Source organism: Schistocerca gregaria, chromosome 9 (genome assembly GCF_023897955.1).
Source record: "Schistocerca gregaria isolate iqSchGreg1 chromosome 9, iqSchGreg1.2, whole genome shotgun sequence".
NCBI lineage: Eukaryota > Metazoa > Arthropoda > Insecta > Orthoptera > Acrididae > Schistocerca > Schistocerca gregaria.
In genome coordinates, this window is record NC_064928.1 from 145403215 (window position 1) to 145422956 (window position 19742).

Here is a 19742-nt window from a genome sequence, read left to right on the forward strand (position 1 = left end):
TTATAACTTTTCTGATCATAGCTACAGACTTACATATGTACAGGGTAATTTTAATTAAACTTAAACTTACAAAATGCTGTAGAAGTAACACCACAGATATCACTGTATTTGTCATATTATGTAAATGAAAACACCTGTCACACGCACGACCCATTCAAGTCTGTACAACACGCCAGGTTCACGGCGGTGGCTGAGCGGTTCTAGACACTTCAGTCTGGAACAGCGCGACCGCTATGTTGCAGGTTCGAATCTTGCCTCGGACATGGATGTGTGTGATGTCCTTAGCTTTAAGTAGTTCCAAGTTCTAGGGGACTGATGACCTCAGATGTTAAGTCCCATAGTGCTCGGAGCCATTTGAACCTTTTTTTTTTTTTCCGCGGCTTATCGTCCTTTCGCATCTGCGACACTAGCCATGACTGTCTCAATGCAGGATCGCGCTCTGCTTGTAAAGCTGTATTACAAGAATGATGACTGTGTACACGTCGCTTTACAGAATTTCCGGACACTGAAGGGCTTAAAAAAAAAAAAGGCGTTGGTCGGATGACTGCGCAACCACGTCATTACAGCTCTCCAACAGCGTGGATATGTGAATGGAATCATTTTTATACAAGACGGCTCTCCTCTACACATTGCAAATCCAATTAAGCAGCTGCTGCAGCGCCATTTCGGAAATCACAGAATTATCATCCGCCATTTCCATACAGCCTGGCCATCCCTATCACTTGTTCTTAACCCGTGTGACTTCTGCCTGTGGGGCTACCTGAAAGATGTTGTGTTCAGTGTTCCGATTGCAATCTTAGCTGCATTGAAGGCATGCATTGCGCAACACATTCTGAATGTGACCCCGGAAACACTTCGATCAGTTGTTGGACATGCTGTTTCTCGATTTCAACTTGTTGCACAAGACGGTGGACAGCATATTGATCATGGTTTGCGCCAGTCACACGGAAATTAATAATCCAATTTTATTTCGTTTTCGACCTCAGGACAATTAAAAGCCGATGTGATTGTTGCTTTTTATGTGGATTTTGGCCTCAGGACAATTAAAAATCGATTTTTCCCATCCGATGTGATATGACCTTGCCGTGGTGGATGGGCTTACGTAACTGACAGTAACACACCTGTACACCCATGCACACTGAGTAGTATAGTTTGTTTAACGTCAAACGTACAACTTAAGCATTGTTGTATGATTCATTTGTCATTTGTAGCCGACCACTTACAGCGCCGTCTATTGCTACATTTTGTAACTATTTATTTTTCTTCTGTCATTTGTTTTCCCCCTTCTCCGATAATATTCTGTTTGAATTTGATGTCATTCTGACCACATGTGTTATTTATACAGCTGTTTGAATGTTTAACTTTAATTATAATGTCCCAGTATTTACAGAGCATCTGACGATGGCAGTATGCCGACATGGGCTCATCGTGAGTGATTTATAAACCATTTGAAGAGCAGTGGAGCTGGCTGATATTAATAATAATCATGTCATTAGATGACATATTTTGCACTGCAAGTCCCAAAGTTATTCATTGTGTTCAACGGTGTTCCAAGTGTTTTTCCACCAATGAAAGAATTACTATATCGTCGGCAAAGCCAAAGTTTTTAAATGAGGAGCATCGTTTCAAATTGTATAAAGTGCACGGATCATAATTTTAGAGTAAGCGAGAAAGAGTTTCGATGCCTAACCAAATGAAATATGTCTAACTTCTCTATGGCAGTACCTAGCATTTAGATCACGTCGCAGAATTAGTCATGATTGAAGTCATTTCCCAAAATATAAAGGCCTCATGTTAATTTTTAAATTGCATTTAATATGTTTTGAACCAATTCACTGAATATAATACGTTTTCTCTTCAATCACGTTTTCACATAATATGATTTGAAAACGTTCGTTTCAGTTTTTATTGTTATATGATTGAACTTGTGATTTTCACAGAATGAGATTTTTACTCTGCAGCGGAGTGTGCGCTGACATGAAAATTCCTGGCCTGATTAAAACTCTGTGTCGGGCCGAGACTCCAACTCGGGACCTTTGCCTTTCGCGGGCAAGTGCTCTACCATCTGAGCTACCTAAGCACGACTCACGTCCTCTCCTCACAGCTTCACTTCTGCCAGTACCACGTCTCCTACATTCCAAACTTTACAGAAACTCTCCTGCGAACCTTGCAGAACTAGCACTCCTGAAAGAAAGGATATTGCAGAGTCATGGCTTAGCCACAGCCTGGGGGATGTTTCCAGGATGAGATTATCGCTCTACAGCGGAGTGTGCGCTGATATGAAAATTCCTAACAGGTTAAAACTGTGTGCCGTACCGAGAATCGAACTCTTGACTTTTTGCCCTTCGCGGGCAACTGCTCTACCCCTGAACCTGTGATCTTGTTTCCCGTTATTCGATATACTATAAACTTCATTTTTGGCTTGTACCTGGTGGAATATTGCGATGCTTTCACCCTTAAACCTGCCTTCTTTCTGATTACAAGGCGGCTCAAAATTACTTAAATGTGGATGTTGGTTAAAATACCCGAAACAAAATAGTCTCCTCATGTTGTAACCACAGTTAGGAAAGCCCTATCAAAGTATAAAAACATCCATTTATGCAGTATTTCCCAGAAGCATAACAGATCAGTACATCGACGTAATAAATTTTACTCAATATGATCATTCGTAAAGTACATCAGGTGTTGTTACTTACTGAGCTTCCTATTCATGCTGCATTTTAGTTTTCGTAGCTCTAACTACTTCCTTTCTATCACTGTCCCATGGGCAAACAGCCCGCCAATAATGACCGAAAGTACACAGTCATGCAATCAACATCACTCTGTGAGCAGAAAAATGAATATAGTGGGAACAGCAAACATATGAGTGGGCTAATAAACGCAGGACTGGACACATGTCTTGAACGATTTGATCCGATTCGTGTTTGTCAGCACTAAATTACTATATCTGAGCAACAACGTTAAAGGGTCATACCACAATTGGGGTGAAAACGCATCAAACTATATTTTGACCTCGGCTGCATTTAACATGTTTCGAAACGATGCTCCTCAAATCTTCTCTCTGAATGGGATTTGATACAATCCTGTCTCACTCGCTTTCAATTATATATTTCGTTTCATGTCCTTCGACTCATTAGACGTCAGTTGCATTAATTCAGTCGGCATGAATTCCTTGTCGCAGAGTTAGCTGCGATCGTCTATGACATTTGCATGACATCTGTTTTTTTTTTCTCTCTCTCTCTCTTATTGCGCTCGGAGAATAATCTGCGTTTGTCCTGAGGAGGAGACAGTGGTGGCGAAGATTTAGTCGGACTTAATCATTTAAAAGCTTATGACGGCTGTTCACGTAAATGCAGAAGCAGAACCGCAGGTAATAGTTCCGGATTGACATAGATTTACATTTTTCACGAAACATCCGTGTGTATTTGGCTCGCTATGAAAATGGTCTTTTTTTCTAAATAACATAGGCTCTAAGAGCAGTTTGATAGGGCAGAAATTACATAGGTAGGGTGATTCAAAAAGAAAGACTAGATTTCAGTTGTTTATTATGGACAAACTATTAAAGACAGAAACACATTTCGCAAGTCGCTGGTTAGAGGAAGGTCCGGAGTTTTATGTTGGCACAGAGACTATATCGTACACACAACATGGGCGCCATGCACTGGTCGTGAAACATCGAAACGGTAGTCCATTTCATTCCACACCCGATGCAACGGGTCCCTGTTTACTGAAACAACAGCTTCAACAATTCGATTTCTCAACTCTTGAAGAGTATCTCCCACAAGTGGAACAAAGACTCTGTCTTTTACGTTCACCCACAACAACAACAAAAATGGCAAATTGTGAGGCCTGGTGATCTGGGAGGCCAAAAGCAATTAACAACATCTTGTTGCCCACCTCTCCCAGTCCAACGTTGAGGTATGGTGTTGTTAAGGTAACGCCACATCTCTAGGTAAAAGTGAGCGGGTGCGCCGTCATGCATAAAAATGCAATGACTGGATTCTTCGTAAAGTTGAAGGAACTACCAAGTTTGGAACATGCTCAGATAGGACATTTTTGCCACAGGTCCAGAAGCTATGTGAACAGGAACGGTACAGAACACACTCAGTTTCGCTGAGTCTCCTTCATGCTCGATGACGACATCAGGATTTTGTTACTCCCCCCCTTCCAAAAAAAAAAAAAATTATTACATTATGTTGGTTTAATTTACTTGACAGATGAAATGTCGATTCGTCCGAAGAATGAGTCGTTTGGAGTAAGTGCCACATCCTGGAGAACTGAACCTTCTTTTACGGATGCCGGGACGCAACTGCAGTAGTAACTGCAACTTGTAAGCCTTCATATGCAGGCGTCATTTCAGAACACGCCACACCGTTTTCGGAGGAAGTTGATGTTCCTGGCCTGCTCGTCTTGTGGGCTTGCTTTCGTGTGAAAGCATCTCGCATACGCTCGACATTTTCATCAGACGTGCGTAGCCGACCAATGCATACGCAACCAAGTTCTAAGCATTTTGTATGCCAGTCTGTTTGTGCAGAGGCGGCTTCTAGCTGAATCGATGACGGAATCCACGTAACACTTGAACAACGTATTGACTTCGCACGAAATGCAACACACAAAATGATTTCTTTGGTGGTGTAGACGCCATGTTGCTACAAAGGACCAACAGAGCAGCTGTGTCAGAACTCCGAACCTTCCTGTGTTGTCATGAGCAATGTGTTTGTAACTTTTGTAGTCCGTCTGTAATAAACAGTTGAAATCTGTTCTTTCTTTTTGAGTCGCTCGGTACACATTACACTTGTTATTATTTTTAACTTTCTCGCTGCTACTTATGAAGGAAAAACAACCAATAAAAGACGAAACATTACATACCTTTAAGTCGACCGACCGCCGCAAAAAGGCTTATGTGCTCTGCACTAATACCAAGAGTTTAACTACACGATAACAGTGTGAACTTTAGAAACGCGTAGCGGTATAATAAACAAATGACTGAGAAAGGAAACTGTTTTATATTTAAATTATATTTGTTTCAAAGAAGTGGCGGAAGAAAAGGAAACGTACCTGGGTGAATCCATGTGTTGTACAATGACACGATAAAAGCATTCGATAAAACTTGTTATGTGAGCTTATAGTGGGGGATGTCAAGCCATACATAAATTACTTAAGAATGGATGAGCATACATTTCAGTATGTGCTCAGTGAAGTGTATCCTCATCTCACAAAGAACAATCCTCACTTAAGAACTACTGTATTTGCAGAAGACAGGCTCACTGTAACACTCCAAGTCCTTGCTACAGGTTAGGTTGGGTTATGTCAGGTCTCTAATCTTCTTAATCTATTTTTGTATGCAGGGTGCCTCACATTGTAAAGCGCGTCATCAGCTTCACACATCTCTATTAATTTTGCACTTGTCAGTACACACCAATTGTATTTACTGGCAATGTTTATAAAAACACTACAGGTGACAGGACGCTGCAGCGATGCTAGGGCTCCACATCGTAACATGTCACATTGCAGTGAACTGAAGACAAGTGACTTCTTTGATCAAATCTACCCTAGATTTGATCAAATTTATTTGACGACAGACGAGATTTGACAAAGTTCCCTATTACATCATCAAATTTCTTTGACTAAGATATTTGACAAAGAAATTTGATAGTGTAATACCGGCCTAACGCTGATTACTGACACTAGCTCAGCATAGTTCGCGTCCACCTACATATGTCTGGCAGTTCAGTTTCTTCAGAAACTCTCTGACACTCATCCATGTATGCCACCTTTGCTGCTGCCGTGCTTTTTATACTAGGGACGGCAGTTATCACTGAAACAACAGGTTTTCCACGCCAGTTTAGGCTCAGTGTTAAAACTGCTCAAAACAACAGGTTTCTAAAATAAACGATTTTCTGTTTTTATTTCTATTATTTCCTGTAAGAAACGCACAAATCGAAGCAACATTGAAAAATATTGACTGTCTTATTTTCAAAATACATAGAATCAAAATATTAAATTAAATAGGTAAATAAAAGGAAACTTAGTCCGTCTAACGTTCGCTGCTGTTCTCGCAAATTGATACGTGGTTTCATACTACAAAAATTCACCGGTATTCTCCCTTCGATTCTGACTCTGCTCTAAAATCATGTTGTAATCGGAGATTATATCACTATTTGGGCATTAAGAATAGTCAGTGTTAAACTATGAAAACTGGCGTTGATCTCTGCTTTTCATGTAACTCTGCCCGTTTCCAATGGCCACAAGCAGATAAAGGCATATTAGACCCTATGTAGACACGGGCAGCGTATTAGCTACCATCTATTTTTATTGTATACTATGAACAAGTTGTTGATAAACTTTTAATTTATTACCGTTATCGTAATTTCCTTCCTCATTTAGCACGTCATCTTCGTGGTGTAGCAATTTTAATGGCTAGTAGTGTACTTTCAATATCCACTGTTAGTCCTATTTGGTACGGGTCCCACAAACGTGAACAATATTGTAGTATGGGTCGCACAAGTGATTTGTAAGCAATCTCCTTTGTGCTCTTCCCACTGTCTCACCAACGAACCGAAGTGTGTCACGTCATTTTCCTACGGCTGGGGGTATGTGATCGTTTAATTTCACATCCTTACAAATTGTTACAGCAAGGTATTTCTATGAGTCGATGGATTCCAGTTGTGACTCAGTTGTGCTGCAGTCACGTGAGTCTCGTTTTCCCGTTTGCTGCAGTTTACAATTTGGCATTTCTGAATGTTAACATCAAGTTGCTTCTCCTTGCGGCACTTTGAAATCTTATCAAGATCCGACTAAATATCTGTGCAGCTTTTTCTACAGGCAGTACTTCATTATTCATAACTACATCATCTGGGAAAAGTCTGATAACAATACGGTCCCGACACATTTCCCTGCGGCAGACCTGAAGATACATCTGTCGATGAATGTCCATCCAAGATGGTATCCTGTGCCCTCCTCACCAAGAAATCCTCAATCAAGCCACAAATTTCGGTTGATGCCCAATGCGAGCGACTTTCGTCAGTAGGTTTACGGCTGGTACTGCCTCGAATGAGTTTTGGACATGAAGAAATACTGCGTCTACCTGACTGCCTTGGTACGTGACTGAGGACGTCGTGTGAGATCAGTGGCGGATACACTAGTGTTGTACGGGGCCGCCCGCATTGCCACCAGAGTCGACCTCGCCAGTCAGCCCGCACGCTAACCGTTTCTTTCGTCAGTCGAATCGACTGAATCGAGTTATAGAGTGGTTGTACTTTCCTATGTAGAATGCGCGTCCACGTCATCTTATTTTATACGTTTCGGTCTGCCACATCGACAGCTAGCACATACCTACGAGAAAAGTCGCAGCCATTCTAGTCATCTCGATACGTAATTCTGTCTGGCATTTGCTCGAGAAAAGTCGCGAATATTGTGCTGTTTTCTTGAATAGAGAAACTTCAATAGCGTTATAAATACGGACTATCTGCCGAATATGAAGCGTGTTTAAATCCAGAAGCAAGAAGCAGAAATATTAAGACTGCAGAACGAATAAGTAAAGAAAATAAAAAATAAAAAAATAAATAAAAAATAAGCCCTCGGTCACAAATATTAAGTCAAAATTTACCAGGTTTCGACGCTACTATGAGCGTCGTCTTCAGAATCAAACTAACTGTTCTAAAACATATTAGGTGTACAATAGATTACTAAAATTAAAGTTTGTACTGACTGGAAAGAGATGCAGTACTTACAAGTCACATTAAAAAAAAATCTAAGCCGGAAAGGCGACGTCATGAATAGTTGTAAATAAGATGGCGAGCCGCTAAGGGCTGCTCGTACTTGAGTGAATAAGGATTGCAACAAGACTCTGTATCTCTTTCCAGTCAATACAAACTTTAATTTTATTAATGTATTATATACCTAATATGTTTTAGAGCAGTTAGTTTAGCCGGCCGGGGTGGCCGAGCGGTTCTAGGCGCTACAGTCTGGAGCCGCGCGACCGCTACGGTCACAGGTTCGAATCCTGTCTCGGGCATGGACGTGTGTAATGTCCTTAGGTTAGTTAGGTTTAAGTAGTTCTGAGTTCTAGGGGACTGATGACCTCTGAAGTTAAGTCCCATTGTGCTCAGAACCATTTGAACAGTTAGTTTAATTCTGAAGACGACGCTCATAGTAGCGTCGAAACCTGGTCAATATTGATTTAATATTTGTGACCGAGGGCTTATTTGTTCTAATAGAATAAGTGAAAAGTCCTAGTTGTAGCAAGAGCAAGTGTGAAGATTTGTCAAGAGTGAGAGTGATCAGTTGATTGTGAAATATTAATAACAGTCTTTCTTTTCTTTCTTTTGCTTGTGCCTTTTTTTCCCACAGATACGCAGGGTCAGCATGGTTAATCGGATGTGGCAATGTTGGTGTAAGGGGTGGCCGGATGCCCTTCCTACCGCTACCCCATACCCCCCGCCGCCCCCCCCCCCCAGGAAGGAATTTGTGTACCCCAACTGTCTGCGACTAGTGGACTAGTGTAATCCATGGAATAGTGTGAAAGTGTTCAGATGTCTGCGTGACGTGTAACTGAGGCGGGACGTGGGGACCAGCCCGGTATTCACCTACGGGGAAGTGCAAAACCGCCAGAAAACCACATCCAGGCTGGCCGGCACGCCAGCCGTCGTTGTTAATCCGCCGGGCGGATTCGATCCGTGGCCGGCGTGCCTACCCGAGTCCACGAAGCAGCGGGTTAGCGCTCTCGGCTAAGCTGGCGGGTTCAAATATTAGTAATTCATAGTGAAATGTATATAATCAGTTTAAATAAAACTTCCTTAAACTTTCCACGTGGTTTGATTATTTTTTATTGCGGTAAAAGTAAAGGAGCTCAAGGTATCTTTAGCGCCCACTCCTCGAGGGTTTTCTGTATCCGCCACTGTGTGAGACCATGTCAGAAGCGGCTGTCGCTAGTGAAAAGGTGGCACTTGGCGGCAGCCAGCGTCGTGGGGAGGTCGGCACGCACTTCGTCCCACTTGTGTTACGTCAGTGTATGCGCCTGGCGTAATATCATGCTGACGAGACTGGTTTCAGCCTTCTTCAGTTTGCAACCACGATGTGTGTTATCGTACGCTGTATCTCAAGATAATACAAGGAGCGTGCTCATGAGGGCAGGTCTACGTACAAAATAAACGTTATGTAGACTGCACCGCCATTTCCCTCCCTAGATTAAAGTGGGGTAAGTCTAGTGATCACACTCGTTTTGGCAGTTGATGAACGCTTTGGAGAGCGCGTTGGATAGAGCGGGATGCTCGGAAACTGTCTGTTTCATTCATAAAGGCATCGTGTCAAATATATAAATATAAAACACGTTTCTTGTAGTGGCCATTTTCGCAGCAGCTGTATATAAATTGCAGTTGTTTCAAAGAAAATGCCTTTTTTACATGCTGCACATCGAATTTTTTTTTATGCACCCAGACGCGTATCGCCTTTTTTACAAGGCATCTTCAGTTGGTGTCCTGAAGTATTACAAATACGTTTTATTTGTTTGACTTTTCACAGATCTATCCGCAACGCAGCCATGGCACCCACCGCGGAGTTCCTGTCTTCGCCGCGAGTGAAGAGCTTCAACCAGAATATGAACAACGTCTACGATAAAGGCTTGGTGAAAATCACGCCCTCCAACTGTACACAGCCGGTGGAGTTCATGGAAGACGTGCAGGCGATCCTGGATTTCGAGGTTAAACCAGACGACGTGTGGCTGGTCACGTTTCCGAAGTGCGGTGAGTGACCATGTCGTGCTAACATTTCCTGTAGTGCGTCTGGTGTCTAGCAGACTTCCAGGCAGACTACTTCTCACACCCGAGTAAAACTGTGTGCCGGAACGAGACTCGACTTTCGCAGGCGAGTGCTCTACGAACTGAACTACCCGAGTTCAGGTAGCTCGAATGACACAGCACTGCGAAAGGCAAAGGTCTCGGGTTCGCGTCTCGGTCCTGCACACAGTTTTAATTGACCAGGAGGTTTCAAATCAGTGCATATCAGTGCACAATGAATACGCATTTATACAGGCTGAAATACTCTCTTTCAAATTCTGAACGTGGCAGGGATAAAACACAGGGAGCGAAAGGCTATTTACAATTTGTACAGAAACCAGATGGCAGTTATAAGAGGCGAGGGGCATGAAAGGGAAGCACTGGTTGGGAAGGGAGTGAGACAGTGTTGTAGCCTATCACAGATGTTATTCAATCTGTATATTGAGCAATCAGTAAAGGAAACAAATGAAAAATTCGGAGTAGGTATTAAAATCCATGAATAAGAAATAAAAACTTTGAGGTACGCCGATGACATTGTAATTCTGTCAGAGACAGCAAAGGACTTAGAAGAGCAGTTGAACAGAATGGGCAGTGTGTTGAAAGGAGGATATAAGCTGAACATCAACAAAAACAAAACAAGGATAATGGAATGTGGTAAAATTAACTCGGGTGATGCTGAGGGAATTAGATTAGGAAATGAGACACTTAAAGTAGTAAAGGAGTTTTGCTATTTGAGGAGCAAAATAACTGATGATGGTCGAAGTAGAGAGGATATAAAATGTAGACTGGCAATGGCAAGGAAATCGTTTCCGAAGAAGAGAAATTTGTTAACATCGAGTATAGATTTAAGTGTAAGGAAGTCGTTTCTGAAAGTATTTCTTGGAGTGTAGCCATGTATGGAAGTGAAAGGTGGACGATAAATAGTTTGGACAAGAAGAGAATAGAAGCTTTCGAAATGTGGTGCTACAGAAGAATGCTGAAGATCAGATGGGTAGATCACATAACTAATGAGGAGGTATTGAATAGAATTGGGGAGATGAGGATTTTGTGGCAAAACAAGAAGAAGGGATCGGTTGGTAGGACATGTTCTGAGGCATCAAGGAATCTCAAATTTAGCATTGGAGAGCAGCGTGGAGGGTAAAAATTATAGAGGGAGACGAAGAGATGAATACACTAAACAGATTCAGAAGGATGTAGGCAGTAGGTACTGGGAGATGAAGAAGCTTGTACAGGATAGAGTTGCATGGAGAGCTGCATCAAACCAGTTTCAGGACTGAAGACCACAACATTAACAACACAGGGTGCTCCATTGATCGTGACCGGGGCCAAATATCTCACGAAATAAGCGTCTAACGAAAAAACTACAAAGAATGAAACTTGCCTAGCCTCAAGGGGGAAACCAGATGGCGTTATGGTTGGGCCGCTAGATGGCGCTGACATAGGTCAAACTGCGTTTTTTAAAGTGGAACCCCCATTATTATTGCACTTCGTGTAGTACGTAAAGAAATATGAATGTTTTAGTTGGACCACTTTTCCGCTGACGCGTATTGTCAGGCATCGTCGGTGGATAACGATAGCAAATATCCTTCAACATTCCCCACAGAAAGAAATCCGTGGACGTCAGATCCGGTGAACGTGCAGGTCACGACCAATCCACCTGTCATGAAATATGCTATTCAATACCGCTTCAATCGCACGCGAGCTATCTGCCGGACATCCATCATGTTCGAAGTACATCGCCATTATGTCATGCAGTGAAACATCTTGTAGCAACATCGGTAGAACATTACGTAGGAAATCAGCATACATCGATAAAATGGGGGCAAATTATCCTACCTCCCATAATGCCGCACCATACATTAACCCGCCAAGGTCGCTGATATTCCACTTGTCGCAGACATCGTGGATTTTCTGCTGCCCAATAGTGCATATTATGCCGGTTTTGGTTACCACTTTTGGTGAATGACTCTTCGTCGCTTAATAGAAAGCGTGCCAAAAATCTGTCATCGTCCCGTAATTTCTCTTGTGCCCAGCGCCAGAACTGTACACGACGTCCAAAGTCGTCGCCATGCAATTCCTGGTGCTTAGAAATATGGTACGGGTGCAATCGATGTTGATGTAGCATTCTCAACACCGACGTTTTTGAGATTCCCGATTCTCGCTCAGTTTGTCTGCTACTGATGTGCGGATTAGCCGCGACAGCAGCTAAAACACGTACTTGGGTATCATCATTTGTTGCAGGTCGTGGTTGACTTTTAACATGTGGCTGAACACTTCCTGTTTCCTTAAATAACGTAACTATCCGGCGAATGGTCCGGACACTTGGATGATGTCCAGGATAACGAGCAGCATACATAGAACACGCCTGTTCGGAATTTTGATCACAATAGCCATACGTCAACACGATATCGACTTTTTCCGCAATTGGTAATCGGTCCATTTTAACACGGGTGACGTATCACGAAGCAAATACCGTCCGCACTGGCGGAATATTACGTGATACCACGTACTTATACGTCTGTGACTATTATAGCGCCATCTATCACAAAGCGAAAAAAGTGGTCCATCTAAAACATTCATATTTATTTACGTACTACACGAATATGTAATAAAGATGGGGATTCCTATTTTAAAATACGCAGTTGATATCCGTTTGACTTATGGCAGCGCCATCTAGCGGGCCAACCATAGCTCCATCTGGTTTCCTCCTTCAAGCTAGACGAGTTTCGTTCTTTGTAGTTTTTTCGTTTGGTGCTTATTAAATGAGATATTTGGCCCGGTCACTATCAATGGACCACCCTGTATATCTTCTCTAACTCAGTGCGTGCTGCGGTCATTCAAGATGTTTCTGAGTAAGTAATGGAGCAGAGAAGATGGTTTTGCCTTAGCCCCCTTGCATAAGAGCTGACAATTATTATGGCACTCAACCGGGCCATCATTATTTCTCTTTCTGATATTTCTAATGGAAACGTGACAGCCATTAAAGTAAAGAAGAAGAAAAAGAATCCGCAACGACTGACTACTTTTACAGTTCATTTATGTGGTCATTAACTACCTACTGGTTCCGAGGTCTCGTGGCTCACCTTTAGTGTGGTACGCGCAATTAGTGGAACGTACTGGGATGGTTAAGGTTTTGATATCCAGCATCTACATGCGTAGGGGAAGTCGGTAACGCACTACTATGCCGTGGTGCTCAATGCGGAGGCATGCCGGTTCGAATCCTGGTGGTGGATAAAATTTTTGCTGCCAAGAGGAGGAGAGGCGATGGTTCAAAATCCCTGATCGGCAGTCTTTGCCTCCATGTCCTGGATTACAACTGCATCTGAGTGGATATTCCGGAAATCACGCTTCAGTGCCTCGCAGAGGGTTCATAGAACCACCTTTACAATAATTATCTATTATTGCAATACCGAACAACCCGCGGAAAGAAGGGATACCATTACTTGTTGCCAGCCGGAGTGGCCGTACGGTTCTAGGCGCTACAGTCTGGAACCGCGAGACCGCTACGGTCGCAGGTTCGAATCCTGCCTCGGACATGTATGTGTGTGATGTCCTTAGGTTAGTTGGGTTTAAGTAGTTCTAGGGGACTGATGACCTCAGAAGTCCCATAGTGCTCAGAGCCATTTGAATCCATTACTTGTTGCACTTCCATGGAGGTTTTCGTCCATTAACGAGTCTACGGAATAATAGTCTCAGTTTCCGCTTCATAACGTCCACATACGATTCTTCGTAGAGCGTCACATTGCAACTATGGGTTGTTATTATTATCATAGCACTTCTTCATTCATAACTTTATCATTCAGAAATTACTGTACTTCCACTGGATCTTAATCACGCGTGGAATCGAAGAATGGACCAAAAAGTGTCACTGGAAAACAATGTACAAGATGAAACTTCCTGGCAGATTAAAACTGTGTGCCGGATCGAGACTCGAACTCGGGACCTTTGTCTTTCGCGGACAAGTGCTTGGGTAGCTCAGTTGGTGGAGCACTTGGCGCGAAAGGCAAAGATCCCGAGTTCGAGTCTCGGTCCGGCACACAGTTTTAATCTGCCAGGAAGTTTCATATCAGCGCACACTCCGCTGCAGAGTGAAAATCTGGAATGTACAAGATGTGGATGCCGTATGGTATTGTTCACTGGCAAACCTTACGTAGAGATTCAACCGCCTGTCGGAAGCAGTGTTCAATACTCCACGCACATTGGCCCCTTCCCTTGCCTTTTTCTGAGAGTTGTATCCTATGTGTGTTTGTGGAGCGTAGTGTTGGGTTTGCGCTGGTACGGATGAACGGTAGAGACTTGGAACCCTGTGGCAGCAAATAGTCTGGTCCTGTGGAATAGTAGCAAGCGGATGACCGGTCTTAACATCCCCATCAGAGAGGCGGGTCACCACCAAACAGCGCACATTACCTCACTGCATGAGACACTGCAGAGAGTACCATTAACGTCGATATGCAGTAGGATTTTGGAGCATTATTGCATTCGAATATTATGAAGTACCTCGAAGACAACAGTTTATTAAGACACAGTCAACACGGATTTAGAAAACATCGTTCTTGTGAAACACAACAAGCTCTTTACTCACACCAGGTGTTGAGTGCTATTGACAAGAGATTTCAAATTGATTCCGTATTTCTAGATTTCCAGAAGTCTTCCCGGGTTCGATTCCCGGCGGGGTCAGGGATTTCCTCTGCCTCGTGATGGGTGGGTGTTGTCCTTAGGTTAGGTTTAAGTAGTTCTAAGTTCTAGGGGACTGATGACCATAGATGTTCAGTCCCATAGTGCTCAGAGCCATTTGAACCATCCAGAAGTCTTTTGACACTTCACCGCACAAGCTGCTTGTAGTGAAATTGCGTACTTATGGAATATAGTCTCAGTTATGTGACTGGATTCGTGATTTCCTGTCGGTAAAGTCACAGTAGATCGTAACTGGCAGTATAATTTCACTACTTGACGGGTAACACAAACTGTGATATGGGTCTTTGCTCGGTGATATGGCTAGAAAAACGTTTCTCATTAATAATGTTTTACTTACTGGTGGAATACCGTACAAAAGTCTAATTATCGGACATAACTACAGAGGATGTGTCAGAAAAAACGGAAGGCCTCTCACTTATAAATAGCCTAAATTATTGTTTTCACCTGCAAGAGCGCAGCATTGTACGAGCCACGTTTTTTAAGTAAGTACCGTTTTAGAATTAAAAAAAGACGAGCTAAGTTATCTCAATAATTTCATTTTTACATGAAAGCCTGTACGTTAATCTACGCACTGACGCCATTACAGTCTGATTCTTCCTTGTTTACGTTGTGCACTGAGTGTTTAAGATGCCTCCGATAATCGCGAGTCCCGCCGACTGTGAAGTACGGGCTGTTATAAGATTTCTTAGTGCTAAAGGCCTAAAAGCGATCGATATTCATCGTGAGATCTGTGCAGTTTACGGAGAAAACATTGTGAGTGATGGAATGGCAAGAATGTGGGTGAGAGCATTTAAAGGTGGCAGCACAAATGTGCGTGATGAACAACGGAGTGGGCGTCCTTTGGTCGTTAATGAGAGTTTGGTGCAGGGAGTGAACAATAAGGTGAGAGAAAACAGACCCTTTACGATTTCCTCCTTGTGGGATGACTTTCCTAATGTTTCTCGTAGTATTTTGTTGGTCGGTTGGTTGTTCGGGGAAGGAGACCAGACAGCGTGGTCATCGGTCTCATCGGTGTACGGAAGGATGGGGAAGGAAGTCGGCCGTGCCCTTTCAGAGGAACCATCCCGGTATTTGCCTGCAGTGATTTAGGGAAATCACGGAAAACCTAAATCAGGATGGCCGGACGCGGGATTGAACCGTCGTCCTCCCGAATGCGAGACCAGTGCCTATCACTGCGCCACCTCGCTCGGTAGTGTTTTGTATGGCACTGTGACCGAGCACTTGAATTACCGAAAATTGTGCGCACGTTGGGTACCGAAAATGTTGACGGATGTGCACAAAACCAAACGTTTAGACAGTGCATTGACTTTCCTTGAGCGGTACCACAGCGACGGTGATGATTTCTTAAGCCAAATTGTTACGGGCGATGGAACATGGGTGGCCTACGTCGCACCAGAACCAAAGCAACAGTCCATGCAAGGGCATCGTTTTGCTGCAAGACAATGCTCGTCCGCATGTGGCGAATCAGACCAAAGATCTCATCACATTTTTTCGATGGGAAACTCTAGTTCATCCTCCGTACAACCCCGATCTTGCGCCCAGCGGCTTCCATCCGTCCCTGCACTTAGAGAAACACCTGGACGGTCAACGTCTTCAAGACGATGTCAAAACAGTGGGGATGCAGTGGTTAACAAGTCAGTCGGCAGACTTCTGTGAGGAAGGTATTTACAAACTGGTACAACGTTATGACAAGTGCCTCAATATTGACGGAAATTATGTAGAAAAGTAGATTAAGGTACAGGCTTTCGTGTAAAAATAAAATTGACATATCTTAGCACGTCTTTCTTGATTTCAAAACGGTACTTACTTAAAAAACACACCTCATAAATAACATCGTTGGCTTCTTAGCATTCTGTGATTTTTAACAAACTTGTGTATTTTGTGACTTGATTAATGATTTTTTTTGCTGATAGTAGGGGACAACAGAAGGGCATATTTACAAAGGAGGTGCACTTCTATTGTTAAAAAAGAAGCGACTGCCGCTATTGCTGCGAGATATCAGAAAATATTAAAAAATATACACTCTTGTAAAAAGCCGAATCTCTCTTTCTAAGCACTAATCCCGACGTGCAGGGTCTGCTGGTTGCTGGTTAACTGGATGTGGCATGTTCTACATCTACATCTACATTTATACTCCGTAAGCCACCCAACGGTGTGTGGCAGATGGCACCTTACGTGCCACTGTCATTACCTCCCTTTCCTGTTCCAGTCGCGTATGGTTCGCGGGAAGAACGACAGCCGGAAATCCTCCGTGCGTGCTCGTGTCTCTCTAATTTTACATTCGTGGTCTCCTCGGGATGTATAAGTAGGGGGAAGCAATATATTCGATACCTCATCCAGAAACGTATCCTCTCGAAACCTGGACAGCAAGCTACACCGGGATGCAGAGCGCCTGTCTTGCAGAGTTTGCCACTTGAGTTTGCTAAACATCTCCGTAACTCTATCACGCGTACCAAATAACCCTGTGACGCTCTTCTTTGGATCTTCTCTATCTCCTCTGTCAATCCGACCTGGTATGGATCCCACACTGATGAGCAATACTCAAGTATATGTCGAACGAGTGTTTTGTAAGCCACCTACTTTGTGGATGGACTAGTCTTTCTAAGGACTCTCCCAATGAATCTCAACCTGGCACCCGCCTTACCAACAATTAATTTTATGTGATCATTCCACTTCAAATCGTTCCGCACTCATACTCCCAGATATTTTACAGAAGTAACTGCTACCAGTGTTTGTTCCGCTATCATATAATCATAAAGGATCCTTCTTTCTATGTATTCGCAGTACATTACATTTGTCTATGTTAAGGGTCAGTTGCCACTCCCTACACCAGGTGCCTATCCGCTGCAGATCTTCCTGAATTTCGCTGCAATTTTCTAGTGCTGCAACTTCTCTGTACACTACAGCATCATCCGCGAAAAGCCGCATGGAACTTCCGACACTATCTACTAGGTGAATGTTAAGGAGTGGCAGGATGCCCTTTCTGTCGCCACGCCGTACCCCTCCCCCCCCCCCCCCCCACCCCCCTCCCCCCAGGAAAGTATTAGTGTTCCCCAACTGTCTGTATCTAGTGTAATCCATGGAAGAGTGCGATACGTTCAGATGTCTGCATGCCGTGGAACTGAGGTGGAACGTGGGAACCAGTCCGGAATTCACCTAGTGGGATGTGGAAACCCGCCTAAAAACCACATCCATGCTGGCCAGTAATCCGCCAAGCGGTTTCGATCCGGGGCCGACGCGCTTACCCGAGTCCAGGACCACACTACCCTGGCGTGTTGTAAGAGGCTGAATATATACTGTAATAGTTGAGCACTGAGAAGAACGTCTTGTATCCCGCCTGGAAGGCGGCGCGTGGGTCTGCTCTTGAAAACTGAAAGGTTGGCAGAATGAAGGAAGCGAGTAGAAGCAGGTAAGGTAAAACACGTCGGTACTGCGAGTGAGTAAAAGTGGTTTACTGGTGCATGAATATTCCCAGAGGCATACATAAGTTAGTACGTAGGTGCGAAGCTGAAGCGTAGTGTCCCGGCCGTCTGCTCAAATGGGCAGAATCTGCAGCGCAGCTCGTAGATCTCAACAGCGCCGAATAGAGGGCGCTGTCGTCGGTGTCTCGTAGTGCCAACTTATGAACTTGTACCTATGCCGTGGCATCGTTGCTATCGGTACTACAAAACGTTTTCATGAAATAATAAATATTACCTTAAAATCTAAAATTTTTCTCATTTCTTAAGTGAATATTATGCTCATACCCTCCCGCCGGAGATTCGAGTCCTGCGTCATCTGTGTGTGTGTATGTTGTACTTAGCATATGTTACTTTAAGTAGTGTGTACATCTAAAGAATGAAGACCTCAGCAGTTTGGGCCCTCAAGAATTCACACACATTTGAACATTTTTTTATGCTCATCTTTCCTCTCCTACTAATTACAATACAAAGTGGAAGCATGCAGAAGACAGGATTTTAAATGCTAGGTAGTACTGTGCGATCCCTGTTTAATAGCACAGTCTTTTGGAATGAACAGTTTCCCTTTTATGAAAAGCGAAAATTTGTGGAACTTGCCCTACCGACACAGATCATCGTAGTTGTTCAGAATCATATTTGTCTGATTTGCTCTTCAAAAACAGCATCAAGAATTGTTCATAGCAACATTACGACTCAGATCTTGAAATTTCTTACTCTGGCTGCTAAGACGAACTTTAACCTTGAGTGCACTTGATTACTCTCCGGAGACGCCACGAATTACTGAAAAATTAATAATTCACTCTTTTTCAGCGAAGAAGACAGTAATTAAGATCCACAACACTAAATATTTTATTTTTGGTGAAAAGGTCAATTTCTATTTTCATATTAAAAAGTAACACCAAAAGACAGATTTATTTAAATCATTTAATACTAGAAAGGAAAGAGGACCTGGTAAGAGTAGGGAATAGTAGTTAATTTTGCAGCGGAATGTTTCGAGGCGGCCTGTCTGCTTGTTCTTTTTGCTTTTATCAGGAATACTTAACAATTTTTCTAGTGGCCAAGAGACGGTCATTAGAACGGAAACTCATAGAGTAAAACAGAAGTGATTTCTGGCATTCCCCAAGGTAGTTTTATAGGCCCTTTGCTGTTCCTTATCTAGATAAACGATGTGGGCGACAATTTGAGCATCCCTCTTACGTTGCTTGCAGATGATGCTGTTGGCTATCGTCTAGTAAACTCATCAGAAGATCAAAACAAATTGAAAAACTATTTAAAAAAGATATACGTATGGTGTGAAAATTGGCAGTTGATCCTAAATAATGAAAAGTTTGAGGTCATCCACGTGAGTGCTAAGAAGAATCCGTTAAACTTCGATTACACGATAAATCCTTCAAATCTATAGGCCGTAAATTCAACAAAATACCTAGGAAGTACAATTACGAACAAATTAAATTGGAAAGAAAGCATAAAATGCTGTGGGGAAGGTAACCAAAGACAGTGTGTTATCGGCAAAACACTCAGAAAATGTAACAGATCAACTAAAGCGCCTGCCTACACTACGCTTGTCCATCCTCTTTTGCCGGCCGGTGTGGCCGTGCGGGTCTAGGCGCTTCAGTCTGGAACCGCGTGACCGCTACGGTCGCAGGTTCAAATCCTGCCTCGGGCGTGGATGTGTCTGACGTCCTTAGGTTAGCTAGGTTTAAGTAGTTTCCTAGGGGACTGATGACCACAGATGTTAAGTCCCATAGTGCTCAGAGCCATTGTTTTCCATCCTCTTTTGGAGCACTGGTGAGCGCTGTGGAATCCTTACCAG

At 43.2% G+C, this 19742-nt stretch overlaps 1 protein-coding gene across 1 annotated transcript in view; it reads left to right on the top strand.

Annotated features, from left to right (window-relative positions):
- LOC126291823 (luciferin sulfotransferase-like) overlaps window positions 1–19742 on the top strand; it is a 74793-nt gene that overhangs the window by 11403 nt on the left and 43648 nt on the right. Inside the window, exon 2 of the mRNA XM_049985524.1 lies at window positions 9523–9743. Coding sequence (XP_049841481.1) covers window positions 9542–9743 — 202 coding nt within the window. The 5' untranslated portion in view covers window positions 9523–9541. The remainder of the gene's footprint in view (window positions 1–9522; window positions 9744–19742) is intronic.